The 17,976-nt window shown below is 36.6% G+C and overlaps 2 protein-coding genes across 2 annotated transcripts; one reads left to right on the top strand and one right to left on the bottom strand.

The window, feature by feature from the left end:
- Window position 1: 1 nt before the first annotated feature.
- Window positions 2–644, top strand: LOC129245741 (uncharacterized). Its single transcript, XM_054884088.1, has one exon. The coding sequence runs from the start codon at window positions 194–196 to the stop codon at window positions 521–523; it is 330 nt and encodes a 109-aa protein (XP_054740063.1). The 5' UTR covers window positions 2–193; the 3' UTR covers window positions 524–644.
- LOC129245740 (MRG/MORF4L-binding protein) lies at window positions 610–1,784 on the bottom strand. Its single transcript, XM_054884087.1, has 2 exons — window positions 1,205–1,784; window positions 610–1,130 (listed from the first exon to the last, which is right to left on the bottom strand). Exons 1-2 carry the CDS (start codon window positions 1,644–1,646, stop codon window positions 937–939), a joined length of 636 nt encoding a protein of 211 aa, XP_054740062.1. The 5' UTR covers window positions 1,647–1,784; the 3' UTR covers window positions 610–936.
- Between the last annotated feature and the right edge of the window lie 16,192 nt (window positions 1,785–17,976).

Below are 17,976 nucleotides of genomic sequence, written 5' to 3'. Positions count from 1 at the left end.
GTAGTGACTCACGATCAAAAGAAATTAAAACAAAATTAATATGAAAATTTGTAACTTCGCTGTCAGAAGTCAAAGATTTTTATTCGGTGATAATAATTATTCTTTTCGGAAAAAAATCTGCACATAAATTAGGAGTATAATATACTATATATTGTTTGGGTTTGACCGAACGCATACAGTTTATATATTACTCATGCCAGTCAAGGTATTGCAAAAGATGTCGTCGAACGAAGAAGTTGGTCCAATAAATGGTGAACAAAATCCTATTATTACTGCTAGTTCGTCTGAGGAAAATGAAATGAACGAAGATGTGCGTGATGCTTTGCAAGTACCACAAGCAACCAGAGAGTTGACACAGACAGACCGGATAAACAAGCATTTGTTGAAATCATTTCTTGATCGGATAAATGCTACAGGCCAAATAATGGAGCATTTTTCAACACAAACGCCACATACACCGTTTTCTGGAAACGAAATTGACGACTTCGAAGAACAATTGTTTATTGGCACACAAATTATGTAGTTTCACATACAATTATTTAGATTTAAGTTTGTTTCCGGTGATATATAAATAACCTCCCTCTTTCATATGTATGGACTTTTGATAAATAAATTTTCACATGTGGTTTATTATCTTATGCTTATGTATATATTTTGTTTTCACATTACATATTGGTTTTTAAATGGAGACATCAATCTGTGATAAAATTAAATTAACATTATGTATGTATGGGTGAACTTAGGAACTATACACAGAGAAAACTTAGTTACATATATATTTAAACATATGTATGTGCATATGCGTGTAAATATAATTATAAATTCTAACGATGACACTGGTTTTGTCCAGTGGTATTCTAATGGGTATTGTGAATCAACGACACAGCTTTTGATTAACGATGCTTACAAGTTATTTATAATTTTTTGTTTTGGTATTTAAATACGCCGCCTCTTATTGCTTTGCACTGGGGGCGGTGTTGTGGATGGACTACTATTTGATTCTAATGACATCGAACCACGCGTACGCTTTGGTGTACGTTTCGGAATATCGGCTAGTTTTGTTGCTATCTTTTTATCCATCTCCTTAGAATGGTGGCTGCTTGAACTAGCTTTATGTGCAGACAATTTTTCTGTTTCAAAAATTAAGTTTTTATTAACCCCTTCATGCCATATGTATACATCCATAAAATACACGAAATCTTACCTCCACTAACGCTCTTTGTGGTATTATCAGTAGCAACGGCGATAATAGATGGCGGACCACCAGTAGAATCTACGCTGCTAAGCCGTTGTTTCTCTTCGCTCTCAGCACGTTTTTTTGACAGCAGTGCGGAGAACTCAGTCTCCGGCAGTGAGAATTCTTTTTCCTCATTGGGAAACGGCAGCGGTTCCAATTCATCCAAAACATCTAAATTGTACATTGTGCGCAAATGTGCCCATATTGCCTCTGCTGGCACATCACGTTGCAAATTCTTTGAAAGCCGATCAGCAATGCAAGCCATGTAAAAATGCTTATTTATGCCTACAGGTTTTAAACCTTCCAAAGCGAAAAATAATTGAATTTCTTCCTCGGCCGACCATTCGATTTGTTCACTTTCGCTGGGAGGCACCACCGAAATTGATGCCTTTTCCCGCGAAACAGTCATGTCGAAAAATCTATAAAGATTTCACAATTTTTCACAATAACACGTTTTTAATGCAAATGATCAATGTTCTTGAAGCAGATAAATGAATGCCGGGGGAATATGCAAAAAGTTGAGAAACTCACACAAACTCGTGTTTTTATTTTCCTTTGTGCACTTAAGCACAGCACTGCCAGGTCGCTCTGATTAAGCACAGTTTTAGAGGCAATGGGATTTTCAATATTAACTTAAAGCCACTGTATTATTTTGTGCTATTTGGGGGCGTCCATAAATTACGTGAGGTGTTTTTTTTAATTTTCTATGGCAAACGTCCATCAATCTGAGTGATAGGGTATAGAGGTGGCAGAAAACGGTCGTGAAGAATCATATGCAGATCACTCCGGCGTGCGCTGCAGCACTTAGGTCAAGCTCCATATGCAGCTTAGCAATCTGTTTCTTCATAGTATCTTGTGCTGGAGTGGGACGTACGTTAGATGGTGTAGTGTTCGACATAGCTTCATCCTCATCATCGCTGATCACAAGAAGCTGATTTTGAATTATGTGAAAACAGTGAAGGATTTATCTAATATTTTGTAGTTATGATTTTAGCATATTTTATCAAGAATTTCACTGTTTCAGTTTTTTTTATGCTATTAATTGTAACAATAAACTTTATATAAAAAAAAGTATTTTCTTAAAAAAATATATATTTAACCTACCTTTTGAAGGAATGCTAAAGTAGACCGAACTTTTCTCTCAGTGGATTCCCTGAGAAGCCGTTCAATCTCATGTTTAATATGATGTATTAACTCTTCTTTTTTCGGGAATTTTTGCTTCGCAGTATTTCATAATTTTATCACATCGTCGTGGCAAGACTTCTTCGCCTTATAGACGTATCTTTTGACGTATGCGTTATAAAAATCTTGATAACTCCTTTTAAATTAGTAAGAGCATGAACTGAGTCGGGTAAAACATTTACAAGAATAAACAAAGAAGGTTGGAACCTGCCCGTGTGTGGCTGCCAGTCAGCTCGTACGCTCTTGTTCATTAAGTCGCGAGTTCGGCTGATAGTGGCGCGAAAACAAACGACGGGCTACACTGTACCGTAAATTCAGATTAAATTGAGCCAAGGTGGATAATAAATTCGCCTTGAATTGAGCTATTTGGTATAAAACAAATATGGTGGTTTGACAGTAGTAATGTACATATATATAACGTCGAAGTATGAATGAAATTATTTTCTTTCGAACGAATTAGTGAATGATCTTAACCATACTACGATTACGCTTAAGATTAAATCTTAAGCATGTACAATCTGGATAATGGACCAAAATAGTATAATTGTTTTTGTTTCAATCAGAAAAAAATTTGCGTGATATTTGCCGAGGGGGGTTTAGAAGATTGTTGTTGTTGTAGCAGTATACTTATCCCTGAGAGTGTTATGTAGATCACCGATCATCTAGCTCATCTAACGGTAGGGACAGGATGGGCCAAGGTTACGCGGGTCTCTCGGGGTAGTTGGAGCTCTTCGTCTGCTATGGGTCGTGGTTGAACTCTGATAACAGTATTCGGGGGTCGGGAGCTTAAGAAGGTGGTAATTGTCTCCCGATGAATGTCCTTTACAGTCTGTCTGTACACTGTCCGGTCCAGTGATTGTCGATCTGTTTTGTCCTGCGTCTCGTTGGGGAAATTGAAGAAGTGCTTCCTGACGAGCGTGGGGGGCGGGTCAGGCTCAAACAGGTGTCTGTATGTGTGCGACCTGCGGTGGCACCCTATCAGAAATGGCTTGCTGAAGGGTCGGGCGCCTTTGCCTGATTTCGAAATACGATTTTGAGTGTAGAAAAGTTCATCAAACTATGTCCAGCTTCTCTGAACGAAAAACCGGACGCACATTTATAATATTATGATGGACAGAGGCCACGTTTACAGTCTCTTCGACATTTGAACGAGCATCAGGCCTGTGAAATCAGACTTATAAGAATTTGCATCAATTGGCAGGGAAGTAGTCGGGGTGGTTATGAAGAAAGTGTAAGTTGATGCTCATGTTACATCCAAGACTTTGAAAGTGACTCATTCGTTTTTCGACGCTTTGGGAATAATCAGAACGTTTTCATTGACAAAAAAATGTTGAACAAGCCAAACAAACTCATTCTATGCGTTTTTATCGAGATCTGTTAAAACTACCGTAAAATATGAGTGTTTTATTAAAGATCTTATCTGTGGACCATCGAAAATTTCCGCTTTTATGTTTTCTGCACTTAGTTATGCAAACTTTTTTGATAGAAAAATTAAACAATTTACGTTTTTGTCAAGACCTTTTACAAATTGTTTTAAAAGCCCGAGTAGGCCAATCTTTTTTATCTCTACTGTCCCACAAGTAAAGAAAACAGGGATATTTTGTATAACCACTTTGTTGGCCTAGAAGGAAGCTAACTATTTTTAAATCGACACATATGAGCCAATTGTGTTTTACATATTTAGTTTTCAAATTTTTTTCGATTTTTTTGTGGCGATATGTTGGTACTCATGTCTCTCCCTCATGCTGACGAGTGCGGCCATTTTGAATGTTCAGTTAATTGCTTGCACTTGTTTCGGCTCGTCTTCGTCTTCGTTTTACCTATTCAAAAAGATGGATCAAAGAACCTGTATCAAATTTTGTGTGAAAACCAAAATTAAGTGCGCGGATGCATTCCGAATGTTGACTGTATCATACGGAGAAGCTACTTTGGATCAAAGCAACGTTTATCGGTGGTACAAAATGTCCTCAGAAGGCCGAGAAGATGTGAACGACGAAACGCGTGCCGGACCCCCGGACCCCCGGGCACTTCGACAACAGACAAACAGAAAAAATTGATGAAGTGAAGAAAATGGTATTGGCTAATTGTCGAATCACCGTTAGAGAAGTTGCTGAGGATCTAGACATATCGATTTGCTTGTGCCATTCGATTATTTTCAATGATTTGGGCGTGAGACGGGTCGCCGCAAAATTCGTACCAAAACTGCTTAATTTCGACCAAAAGCATGAACATTGCTAATGAGTGACTTTTTCTTGTTCCACGCTACGCTACGATTGACGAGATAAAGACGGCATCGAAGGAGGAGCTGAACAAGATAAAAAAAATTGATTTTTTGAAGTGCTTCGAAGATTGGAAAAAAGTGCATAATATCTCATGGGGATTACTTTGAAGGGGACAAAAAGATATTAACGAATAAATAAATAATTATATTATATATAATATTACAATTATATATAATTCGATTTAACAGGCTGCACGCACGAAAAAATGTGTCGTTACCTTGCTCATTTGTCGTTATCTTGCTCATTTAGCGTTACCTTGCTCATTTATCGTTACCTTGCTCATTTATCGTTACCTTACTCATTTGTCGTTACCTTGCCTATTTGTCGTTACCTTGCTTATTGCCGTCACCTTGAATGAACTGCAAGCGAAAGCGCGGAACGAACGACAAAGCAAACAAAGCAAACGAAAGGCAACGTTCGACATCTTGCTCTCTCCTATTTAAGTGAGCGTATATGTGTATGTATATGCGCAACTGTACATATATAAATTCACGTATTTGTATTTGCATATGCCTTCTTATTGATTATTATTAATTTGATTTACTTGAAGAATTTAAAATAAAACCAAGTTTGTTAATAATACCTGTTGTTTCAATGTTATTATTATTAATTTTTTTATTATATATGAAGGAAAAAATGTATGGTAATATTTACCATATACCTTATAAGATATGTTGTATACTAATATATGCATATAAACATGCATTTACATATACAATTTCACGCAATTTTCAAAAAGAACAAATCTATATGTAAAGATGCATACAAATCATATGGACATATCAAATATGCAAGCAAATGTAAGCTAATGTGCTTGAACTGCAAGCGAGAGCGCGGAACGAACGACAAAGAGCACAATCGGCCCCCGCGTTCGGCAACGTTCGACATCTGGCTCTGTCCTACTTGAGTGAGCATATATATGTATGTATATGCGCATATGTAGGTATATAAATTCACATACTTGTATTTGCATATGCCTTCTTCCTGTGTGCATGGTAATGAACCATTTCTCTGTTGAGAATAGGACGATGATAGGAAAAGTAGGAAATAAAAGGGAGTGTTTCGAGTGTAAAGTGTCTTGAAAAAGGCAAATCGATGATGGTGCCTCTAAGTGTTGTTGACTTATTAACGTCTGATGCACAATCGAAATTGAAGATATCTTTCATGAATTTGATTAATGTTTCGTCATTTTTCACGTTTGTGTAAATGTAACTTGACCTATTCCATTGCAATTCCATTTACCTCCTCCTCTATATCCATACAAAATATCTATCAAACAAATAAATATAAAATTTTGTTTTGAAAAATGCAACCATTACATCAGTATTTTCTAATGACGTTGTCACGTTAAACTATCGTCAGTAAACCAACTTTACAGACAACACCTTTTTTCTTCTTCTTTTTGGTGTCGCTTTTTCGTTTCATCGAGTCTCAAATCACTCCCAACGATTCTAATAGTAAGTTTCCACCGCAGCCGCTAGCGTGTTCTCTGCCGCTATCGTGTTCTTAGCGCAAACACGAAACAAAACTCCTGTCAAATCCCATACAAAATTAAAACACAACTCCATACCTAAACTCACTTTCAAAGCGTGTTTTGTGGGTTTGCGTCTAATTTAAAGCGTGTTTTGTTGGGTTTGCGTCTAATTTAATTATTAAGTGGTGGCAATGTTGCTCATTTTCCTCATTTATTATTGCATTCTTATCGAAACATGGCAACAATGATTGCAATTTGTCAATATGACATTTGATTGACGGCCGCCGTAGCCGAGTGGGTTGGTGCGTGATCACCATTCGGAATTCACAGAGAGGTCGTTGGTTCGAATCTCGGTGAAAGCAAAATTAATAAAAACATTTTTCTAATAGCGGTCGCCCCTCGGCAGGCAATGGCAAACCTCCGAGTGTATTTCTGCCATGAAAAAAATCTGCTCATAAACATATCATAAAACAAAATGAAATAAATGTATAAAAAAAAAAAATTTTTTTTGTGATTCGAACCAAGGATTTCGGATCGGAAGCCCACATTGCTAGCCGCTGGGCTATCGCGCTGTGCTGTCGCCGCAAAATAATGTATCATAAATCTGCTTACCATACCAAAGACCATACACTTTGCAAACACATTTCGGTGGAAACAGTTGACAGTTCTCCTAAACACAACTCCTGCAAACACGGTGTTTACTTTTGGTGGAAACGCCGTATAAAGAAGTTTTCACTTCAAAAATTGATTTTTTGAAGTGCTTCGAAGATTGGAAAAAAGTGCATAATATCTCATGGGGACTACTTTGAAGGGGACAAAAAGACATTAACGAATAAATAAATAATTTTTGAAAAAACACAAACATTTTTTTACATATACTATAGAATGTGCAAAAGGCAACGACCCAAATTTATTCCCATTGTGCAAGAGAACGCATTTTAGACTCAGTTTTGATGAGTCTATGAATAAACGCCACTCATTAGAAACGTAATTTTGTAATCCCATTGTAGCCATTAAACCAGATATATCTTTACAAAATTCAAAGCCATCTTTTTCAGCAAAATATTTCAGAAGATTTTGTTCTCTTGTGCGTTAATAAGAAATTTTAGTTTCCTTTGTAACTAAGTTTGTTTCTTTTAGCCTAGAAGCCAAGTGTTCAGAAGCAGACTTTGATAGACCTAAATATCTGATAAGTTCCTTTAAATCATCTTGGTTGAATGGTCTTGACGTTTCCAGGTTCACTATCCCTACAGTTACTATTCGCCTTTAAACGCATAGGCTCCTCCTGTGATGCACCAGCTTGAGGTTCAGGTGATACCTTAGGGCTTAAAACTCGTCTATATGCCGACCGTATGCAAGGATATTCCCACTTGGCTCGATTTTTTCCGGTTAATGTCCGTTATGTCGTCGTGGTCGTTCACTATTTGACCTTATTTGTCCTCCTTTTGAGGAATCCAAGATTTATTTTTCATTTCCATCGGGTGACCATCGGTAATTTTTGCAAGCCTCAATTACGAACGGTGTCACATTTAATTGGTACGAGTATTCTTTAAACATATACTCTCCGCAAATGAAACAAAATTGATTCGGATCATTTATACAAGCTCGCCTTGATGATCCCATGTCAAATTATAATAATAAAACCTTTTTTTATAATTTTATTTAAATTTTTAATTGAGGGTATATTTAGAATCAACAACATCAAATGGTAAACCTCAATCATCAGACAAAAGTTGTAATTTTGTTGGCCAGTAATATTAACGTATATTTGGATGGACATCAACGTTTCATCTAAGTAAATAGGAGGGGATCCCGGCTTTTATCGGATTTTAGGAATTATCCAAATTTTGCTTGATAAAATCAAAGTAAGGTGACTCGTTGGCGGCCGCCGTAGCCGAATGGGTTGGTGCGCGACTACCATTCGGAATTCACAGAGAAAACGTCGGTTCGAATCTCGGTGAAAACACCAAAATTAAGAAAAACATTTTTCTAATAGCGGTCGGCCCTCGGCAGGCAATGGCAAACCTCCGAGTGTATCTGCCGTTCGGAGTCGGCTTGAAACTGTAGGTCCCTCCATTTGTGGAACAACATCAAGGCGCACACCACAAATACAAGGAGGAGCTCGGCCAAACACCCAAAAAGGGTGTACGCGCCAATTACACGGTGCAACACTGAAAATACACCTAATAAATTACACACTGTAGGTTGTTTATATGGTCGAATAATGCATACAAATATTTTTGTTATATTTTTTGTACCCTCCAATTTTTATTTATTTATAAAAAAACCGTTTTTTCAGACTTTGCGCGATAATCTACGGATATCTCAGTCATTTTTCCACCGATTTTCAATATTTTATATGTTTATTATGTTTGAAAAGGATATTGACAGACCTTTCAAATTATGTACAACAAGTAATTATTCAAACTAGTTAGTTGTGATTTTTATTTGATTAAACCTGGAGAAAGTGCTTTTTTATCATTTTTTTAATTTTAACAATTTTTTATTGCATAATTTTACAACAAAATTAAAGATGTTTGTTAATATTCTTTGAGTACATTTATTAACGAAGAAATTAATGTATTACTTTCAATAATCTGATAAAAATTGCGTAAACTACGCTAGTTTTCCGTAAATAGAAAAAAAATGGCTTGAATATCTATCCATTTGTGGAACCATAGTTTTTGTCTTTAATGATTATTTACTTGGAAAAATCACTGCATTCTTTATGTATTGATAATAAATGTTTGACAATGACAATTTATCATAAATTACTAATGAAAGGTTTACGTGTTTCTATATAATTTTGCGACATAATTTTCGCGCGATTTCTGAGGCGCAGAGACCCTCCTCCTCCCACGCAGTAATTTTAACTCTCTCTAATTCGGTAAGTTTTGAACCGCGTGGCATATTGATATTTATTTACTTAAAAAACGATTTAAATTAAAAGTTGTACTCAGCGAACACATAAATGCACTTTAAAGCTTCAATTCCTAATGCGTTCTATAGTTATGAAACGCCAAAGTAGTAACGAATTGCTCTGACTCGTGCTCAAAGTAACGCAAAATCGCAAAATCATGAAGGATGGAAATTTCACTGAGAAACTGAATCCGGTGGAAAGAAGAGCATGGATGAGTTTCATTTCTCTTTGTGAAAACTTTTTGGGAAAAAAAAGAAGTGACAACTACGTTGCCGTCGTGGATGAATTTTTACGGGCCTACGGAGACATGGGATGTAGAATGTCCATCAAAATTCACTTTTTGCATACACATTTAGACTTCTTTCCGGAGAACCTTGGAAAATTCAGCGATGAACAAGGGGAAAGGTTCCATCAAGAAATTGCGTCAATTGAAAAACGTTTCCTCGGAAAAAACAAAATATGTACATATGTTGGCGGATTACTGTTGGTCGCTCAAACGCGAGACGAGCGATTCTTCTTTAAAACGACGAAGGTCGGGTAAACATTTTTAGAAAAAGTTAGGTATGTAAAATCAACAAAAAAATTTATTTAAAAAAACAGTATGATTGTTCTTTTTACTCCAAGTCAGAACAACTTCATCCCAATTTTCAAAGTTGACAAAAAATGTATGGCCAATACATTGTACACACTGCAATACACATGATGGCCCATATTTTCTATTTACGGAAAACTAGCGTAGTTTACGCAATTTTTATCAGATTATTGAAAGTAATACATTAATTTCTTCGTTAATAAATGCACTCAAAGAATATTAACAAACATTTTTAATTTTGTTGTAAAATTATGCAATAAAAAATTGTTAAAATTAAAAAAATGATAAAAAAGCACTTTCTCCAGGTTTAATCAAATAAAAATCACAACTAACTAGTTTGAATAATTACTTGTTGTACATCATTTGAAAGGTCTGACAATATCCTTTTCAAACATAATAAACATATGAAATATTGAAAATCGGTGGAAAAATGACTGAGATATCCGTAGATTACCGTGCAAAGTCTGAAAAAACGGTTTTTTATAAATAAATAAAAATTGGAGGGTACAAAAAATATAACAAAAATATTTGTATGCATTATTCGACCATACAAACAACCTACAGTGTGTAATTTGTCAGGTGTATTTCGTTTTTTTTTTGTAGCACAGTGTTATGTATGTATGTAAGGTGACTCGTGATTTCCGCTGGGGGCATTCTCTACATTGAATATACATTTATCGCGAATTTGAAAGTCGATTTCAGGATTGTACATATATTTGCTGGTCAAAGTTTTCATCCGAATGCCCTGTGTTATGGAGAATTGGCATAGGAAATTGTATGAGCCTTACATTTTACATAAATGTTGAACACAGCAGTTCTAACTAATGGAAAAAAACTTCAAGATTGTTTGTTTCTTTTATGGAAAATGACAAAAGGTTATCATAACAGAAAGATATAACTGGTCAAAATAGGCCAAAATGTACTACACAAATTTGTGTCATGAAAATCTAAAGGATAGTCCATTACTAGGTACTCTTTAAAAACAAAAATACAGTAGAAGCCCGATAAGTACAATTGAAAAATTTCAGCAATGATTGCACTTAGCGAAAAATTGCACTTTTGCAAATTTCTCCTGTGGATCGAGGAATACCTAGGGAAAAATATTTTAACTCTATTCAATGCAATTAATGAGCTCAAAAGGCCGATATTCAAGAAAAATGAACACATATTTATTGAAATTAATACAAAGAGATCAATGCGGAAGGACATATGAGTGTGTGCTCCAAAATTCAATTATTTTTTTTTGGAAAAACTTTGTTATTTTCGATTACGTTTTCTCGTAACACTTTTCAAGTGCTTTTGATCGAATATCATGCAAACAAGCGATCTGATTGAATGACAGTACATCGTTCTGTTCACCCCATTTCAAAATTGTATTGACACAGCCAAAAATCGATTCATGCTGGACTTTTTCGGTTGTTTCTTCTTGAGTAGTATCTTCGGCTTCATTGGCTTAACTATCACCTTCATCTATTCCTAATTCCAAAACCCAATTGTGGATTTCATCTGTGTCTGCTTCACCCACATAGTTTTTGACCATCTCATTTAACCGTTGTAATCCTCCAACAAGAAGGAGGTCGTCAATTTCGATATCCAATGGCATATCGTCTGGATTAGATTCAATAATCGCGTCAACTGTTGGGCTTGCACCCAATACGCTTTTCCAGCATTTAGCGATCGTTTCAGGGAGCAATTTCCCCCATGCTTGGCTCAACATGATCACGGCGGTTTTCAAATCAATTTTCTTCAATAGTTCATCTAATGAAGAATCTTTTTCACTAATTATGGTTTCCATTAGCAATGTTTTGTATTGAATTTTTGTCAAGTTAATAACACCTTGATCCATTGGCTGTAAAATCGCTGTGCAATTGGCCGGAAAATACATCACTTAGATCTCACCACAAACTAATTCTTCTTCGGGCGGATGAGATGGGGCTTGATCCAGCAAAAGTAATGCTTTGGGTGGAACATCATTTTCTTTGGCGAATTTTTTCACTTCTTCGACAAAATTATCAAAGAACCACTTTTTGAAAATATCCCGCGTCATCCAAGCAGTCTTGTTGCTAGCATAATTCACCGGTAGCCGAAAATTTTTAAAACAACGCGGATTCATAGATTTGCCGATCGTTAATGGTTTTATTTTGTGGCTGCCATCACCATTTGCACACAAAAGAACACTGATTCGATCTTTTGAAACTTTGTTGCCTGGAGCACTCTTTTCATCTTTCGAAACGTAGGTTTTATTTGGCAAAAGTTTCCAAAAGAGCCCCGTTTCATCAGCTTTATATATTTGTGATGTTACATATCCTTTTTCAGCGATTTTCGCCGTCAATTTTTCCTTAAATGGCTCAATGGCTTCTGGATCACAAGATAATGATTCACCAGTCACAGTCAAATAGCGAAGTCCGAAGTGTTTCTTGAATCGCGAAAACCATCCATCACTTGCATTGAATTGTTCTCCATCCTTTTTTATTTCATCAAATATTTTTAATGCTTTGCTTTTCAATATCAAGCTAGAAACAGGAGCATTTCGTCGCCGCTGATTCATGAAAAACTGGTATAAACGCTTCTCGAGCTCTGGATGATTGCCAAACCGCAAAGTTTTTCGTTTATTTCCAAGTGAAAATGAATTGTATGCATTTTCTTTTAATGAACGGGATTGTTTTTTTATACGGCAAATCGTTCCGCAATCAACTTTGTATTCGAATGCAAGATCTCGTTGTGCAATTGCAATTTTTTATTGCTCTTTTCGAGTTTTCTATGGACTCAAAATCAAATTGTACTTTCCGCGAAATTGCAGTTATCGGTATTGCACTTATCGGGCTTCTACTGTATTAACAAAAACCAACTTCGTTCTGTATAGTATTGGTTTATTCGAAAGAGTAAATCTTTCTAATATTTACGAAACACGATTTAGCTGTGGCGCATTCTATTAAATCAAAACCTTGGTGACGGTTTCTGGCTCTACCTTACGAATGGCATTGATATTCGCCACAAGTGTATGCGTTAATGGATTGTTCATATCATATCGGCCCTTCCCAACAACCCACAAAAAAGACGTATGGTGTCAAATCGCAGCTACGAGGTGACCAATTGACAGCCTGATAACACTTTTACCGAACTTGACGCGCAAAAGATCGATTGTGGCGAGAACTGTGTAATACTTCGTGGAATCCTATTGGAGCCAAAGATCATCCCAGTGCATGTCTTCAATTTCCGGCTACTAAAAATAGTTATCATGTCTCTGTTGACCGAAACGGGACTTCCAGCAGCATTTTTAAAGGAAAATGCACCAATGATAACACCGTTCCAAATTCTGTACCAAACTGTCACTCTTGGAGTCATGCATTGGCTTCTCGATGATCAGTGGCGGTATTTCGATCCTCAGATGAGGCAATATGGCTTGTCAGTCGTTGAGATGAAAATACGCTTTGTCAGAAAAGATAATTTTGACTTATTTCCAATAGACGCACTATTCGACTTACAGAACATTAAACTTGGAAATAAGTGTGCGATATTCAAACGTAATGTGATTAATTCTACCAGCTTGTACTACAAGTCTCCTCATACTAGGTTGATCAAAACGTTTCCGGAGCAACCACCACGTGACGCTCTATGTAAGTAAACTTATTTGAGCTCTATTTTTTTGTTAGGTACCACATCTGTGACTAACATTCCTACCAAAATTTTATCGCCATTGCTTGACATTTGTTAAAGTTACGCCATCTGGAGTAAATCTACGCCTGCCTGTGTTTTCGATTTTTTATAGTTCTAAAAATAGATTTTAATTTGGAACAACGAGTTGGTATTAAATTTTGCGTTAAAAATTGATGTAATGGTGCAAAAACCTTAGAAATTTGTGAATGTTGTATCGGTAATGATAATTTAAAGAAAACAGAGCCTTACGAGTGGCATGAACGCTTCAGAAGACGTCGTGAGCGCATCGAGGATGACGAACGCAGTGACAGACCGTCGACATCGAAAACTGATGAACACATCAATAAAGTGAAAGAGAGTTGATCAATAATCGCAAATCAATTAATATCTAACTATCAGAGAGCTGAATATAACCCGTTTTGGGTATTTCGCCGATCTCCTCCTCCGATTTGTGGTGTGCGTCTTGGTGTTGGAACCTACAGTTTTAAGCCGACTCCGAATGGCAGATATTTTTTATGAGGAGCTTTTTCATGGCAGAAATACACTCGGAGGTTTGCCACTGCCTGCCGAGGGGCGACCGCAATTAAAAAAAACTGTTTCTCTATTTTGATCTTCCAACGAGATTCAAACCTACGTTCTTTCTGAATTCCGAATGCTAGTCACGCATCAGCCCATTCGGCTACGGCGGCTGAATAAGGACTTAAATATTTGAACATTTTTTATGGATCCTTCTCAGACATTGCAGCTAATGATTTGGGTCTCAAAAGACAAAAAAGGCATGATTTCCAAGACTGAATCCGAACCAACATTCAGCAAATACATAATTATGGAGACGATACGTGGATTTATGAGTACGACGCACAATCCAGACAACAGGCTAGTGAACGGAGAGTTCCAAATGAACCAAGACCAAAAAACCACGTCGTTTTCAGTCAAAAAAGATAGCGATGCTCAGGGTTTTTATGGGTTTTTGTATTACAACGGCATTGGACACCACGAATTTTTGTCAGACAGCTAATAATAAAAAAAGAAGTTGTCTGTAAAGTCGGTTTACTGACGATAGTTTAACGTGACAACGTCATAAGAAAATACCGATGTAATGGTTGCAATTTTCAAAACAAAATTTTAATTTTATTTGTTTGATAGATATTTTGTATGGATATAGAGGAGGAGGTAAATGGAATTGCAATGGAATTGATCAAGTTACATTTACACAAACGTGAAAAATGACGAAACATTGATCAAATTCATGAAAGGTATGTTCAATTTCGATTGTGCGTCAGACGTTAATAAGTCAACAACACTAAGAGGCAACATCATCGATTTGCCTTTTTCAAGACAAGACACTCGAAACACCCCCTTTCATTTTCTACTTTTCCTATCATCGTCCTATTCTCAACAGAGAAATGGTTCATTACCATGCACACAGGAAGAAGGCATATGCAAATACAAGTATGTGAATTTATATACAAATGCGCATATACATACATATGTAGGTATGCTCACTCAAGTAGGAGAGAGCCAGATGTCGAACGGGAGTACTTTGAAGGCGATAATATTACTTTTGAGGAATAAACTTGTATTTTTTTTTTAATTTTCTGAATATAATCCGTGAACTTTTTGAACATTTTGGTATTTATTGTTTTTGGTGTTATTGTTAAATGAAATATTCCGGAAACTTTTTGATCAATGTTAATAGATATACCATAGTGTATGGGAATAAGTTTCTGCCCTCATAAAAGAGGTGTCACTCCTGATACTATTTTTGTGTTCGCTCTAGTAATATACTGGTGATTTTAAGGTGTATATGTGAGGTCTCGATCACAGTAGTTGCCATTCGTTTAAAGCGTAAATATCCTTTTTTATCTGACAACAAAAATGTCTACGTTCATCCCGAAAAAACAGCATTTGCAAGAAGTCGGCTTTATTATTACCTTTCAAAGAAAAGTTCAGCTGAAACGTGTCGTATATTGATCAATATTTACGGTAATCGCGCCCCAATAAATACAAATTGTAGTTTCGATGCTTCCAAAGTGGCAATTTCGACGTGAGTGATAAAGATCGCGAAGGGGCACCGAAAAAATTCGAAGATACTCAACTGCATCACTTATTGCATGAAGACGCATGTCGAACCCTTGATGATATATCTAAGGAGTTGGATGTTGACAGATTAGCCATCGGTAAAAGTTTGCACGTGATGGGAATGGTCCAGAAAGAAGGTAACTGGGTGCCACATGAAGGAGAGTGATATCGAGAGATGTTTGGTGACGTGTGAGATGATTCTTGAACGGCAGAAAAGAAAAGGTCTTTCACATCGCATCGACACTGCGATGAAAAATGGATCTATTATGATAACCCTGATCGTCGAAACTGTTGGAGCTTGCCAGGTGAACTAGGTCCATCGATAGCAAAAAAATATTCATGCTTCAAAGGTTATGTTGTGCATCTGGTAGGATTATAAGGGTGTTATTTGAACTCACTATGAATTCCTCAAACCATCTGAAACCATCACTGGCGATCGTTACCGACTGCAGCTAATGCGTTTGAATCGAGCGCTCAAAGAAAAGCGGTCGGAATGGGACGGTAGACATGACAAACTGATTTTGCTGCATGATAATGCCAGGCCACACGTTGCTGAATCGGTCCAGAAATATTTACAGGGACTGAATTGGGAAATCTCGCCCCACCCGACATATTTTCCACACATTGCACCTTCAGTCAGCCCTTATGGGAGAGCGGTTCACTCTTACGAGAGCATCGCAAACTGGCTCAGAGGAATCCGTATGCTGCCTGAAAGATGGAGTAAAGTTGTTGCTTCTAATGGTACATACTGCAGGTAATATCATGGATTATTTAATTGTTTAAATAATTCGTAACTTTGGCTAAGGAAGGACGGAAACTTAAACGCGAGAAATAATTCAAAATGAGTAACGGTTAATTCCATTAATGTATATTAAAGAAATTGTTTTGGTAAAATTTCAATATCTGTAAGATACGGTGCACAGTACAACTTTTTGTCTTCCCAGTTAGGTTTACACGGCAGTGTTTCAGGCCATGAAAACGACCCAATTTAGCGCTTTAGCGGTTCTCTTATTTTCTTTGATGCTGTAGTTGAATTTGGGTAAGACTACATTTGCGCATGCATACATATACACATACATATTTACATATAATATATATAATATATCATATGCACAAGTGCGTATGCAGCCAAGCTCAATGGAGTGTATTATTTGGAATATGCGAACAAAAATAAGTTAAGCTAAAAGTAGGGAGCAAAACAAAAACAAGAAAAGCACGAAAATATGTAACAGATTGTATGTAAGAACAGATCTCCCCACTGCGCAACTGCCACAACCGACAAATGTCTCTCACTTGTTCATGGAATGCATAAATATTTAAAAGTACATACATATGTATGTACTATATGTATGTATATTTGTGTATGCTTCCATTGCGGCACAAATGCTCGCCTGAGACATCCATATATATGTAGAGAAAGGACACGATGAACATATGATATCAATTCGTTGCATTTTGGCCATTTGCCGAATGCGCTGACGTGCAGTTGAGTATTGACTTTTTCCCGTAACGGACGCAGCAGTAGTGAAGCGCATCACACAACGTTGAAAAAACCAAATAGCAATTACACAAGAGTCCTCCTGGGTGGATAAAAGAAAAAATTTGCAAATATTGTTTTTTTATACTGAAAATCTCAACGTTCGAGTAGAATAATAAGATAAAATAAAGAAATAAAAAAGGAAACTATAGCAGAAAATAGGTATTTAAAGGCTTTAATGCCGTTTGAGGCAAATATTTGAGGCAATTTGAAGAGGAATTGCAGTATACGTTTCTTCAAACAAGCCTATGAAAGAAAGGAGCTTAAATACATATATATGTATGTAAAAGAAAATAATTTTTCGAATCAAACTAACGAATACCCACAGAAAAAATTTTAAGAAAATAAATGAGTTTATGCTAATTACCACGGTGGAAATATATTCGAACCGTACTGTGGCACTGTGAGGCGTAAGTGCGACAGAAGGGGAAAATATTGATTTGTAACATAAATTAAAATCGTTGGCAGCAAATATTTGCAAAGCAATAACAAAGCAAAGAGCATCGACAGCTAGAAGACATCGGGGCGACTAGCGAACCCTTTACCGAATTGCGCCGAAAAGCCTAATGTAAAAGCTGAACTGTGAAGTGAACTGAAACGACGTCGGACGTCAGTTGGCAGACAGTTAAGATAAAAAATAATAATTTAATGAAGGTAACAACAACTTGTTCAAGCACAAGTCACAGCTGGTAAATCAAGGAAGTCATATGTGGAGAGAACCCCAATACTTCCTAGGAAAAACGGTGACAAGGAACGAATGAGCGTAAAATACCAAATCCAAAAAGGACAACGAAAGAGATAAAGAGCGAAAGAACGAAAATATATTGAAAAAGAGCGAGTGAGCGCAGGAGAGGCTGCGTGTAATTGTGTGAGAGCAGCGAAAATACACACAGACGTGTATAATCCTAGCAAAGCACCAAGTAACAAAGACATTTTTTTGATTAATAAGCAGTGCAACTAAACAAGAGCATCAACGAACAGCCAATAGGTTACTACTTGCCGTGCACCACCAC

Source organism: Anastrepha obliqua, chromosome 4 (genome assembly GCF_027943255.1).
Source record: "Anastrepha obliqua isolate idAnaObli1 chromosome 4, idAnaObli1_1.0, whole genome shotgun sequence".
Lineage (NCBI taxonomy): Eukaryota > Metazoa > Arthropoda > Insecta > Diptera > Tephritidae > Anastrepha > Anastrepha obliqua.
The sequence above is the reverse complement of the archived record's forward strand: the minus strand, read 5'-3'. Positions and strand labels throughout refer to the sequence as shown.

What these genes read in the sequence shown, in the direction of transcription:
- LOC129245740 (XM_054884087.1), bottom strand. Translation starts at nt 1,646, where the DNA reads ATGACTGTTTCGCGGGAAAAGGCATCAATTTCGGTGGTGCCTCCCAGC. An exon ending in CACAAAGAGCGTTAGTGGAG is followed by an intron (nt 1,131 to 1,204) that starts GTAAGATTTCGT and finishes TTTTTGAAACAG; the next exon opens with AAAAATTGTCTGCACATAAA.
- LOC129245741 (XM_054884088.1), top strand. Translation starts at nt 194, where the DNA reads ATGCCAGTCAAGGTATTGCAAAAGATGTCGTCGAACGAAGAAGTTGGT.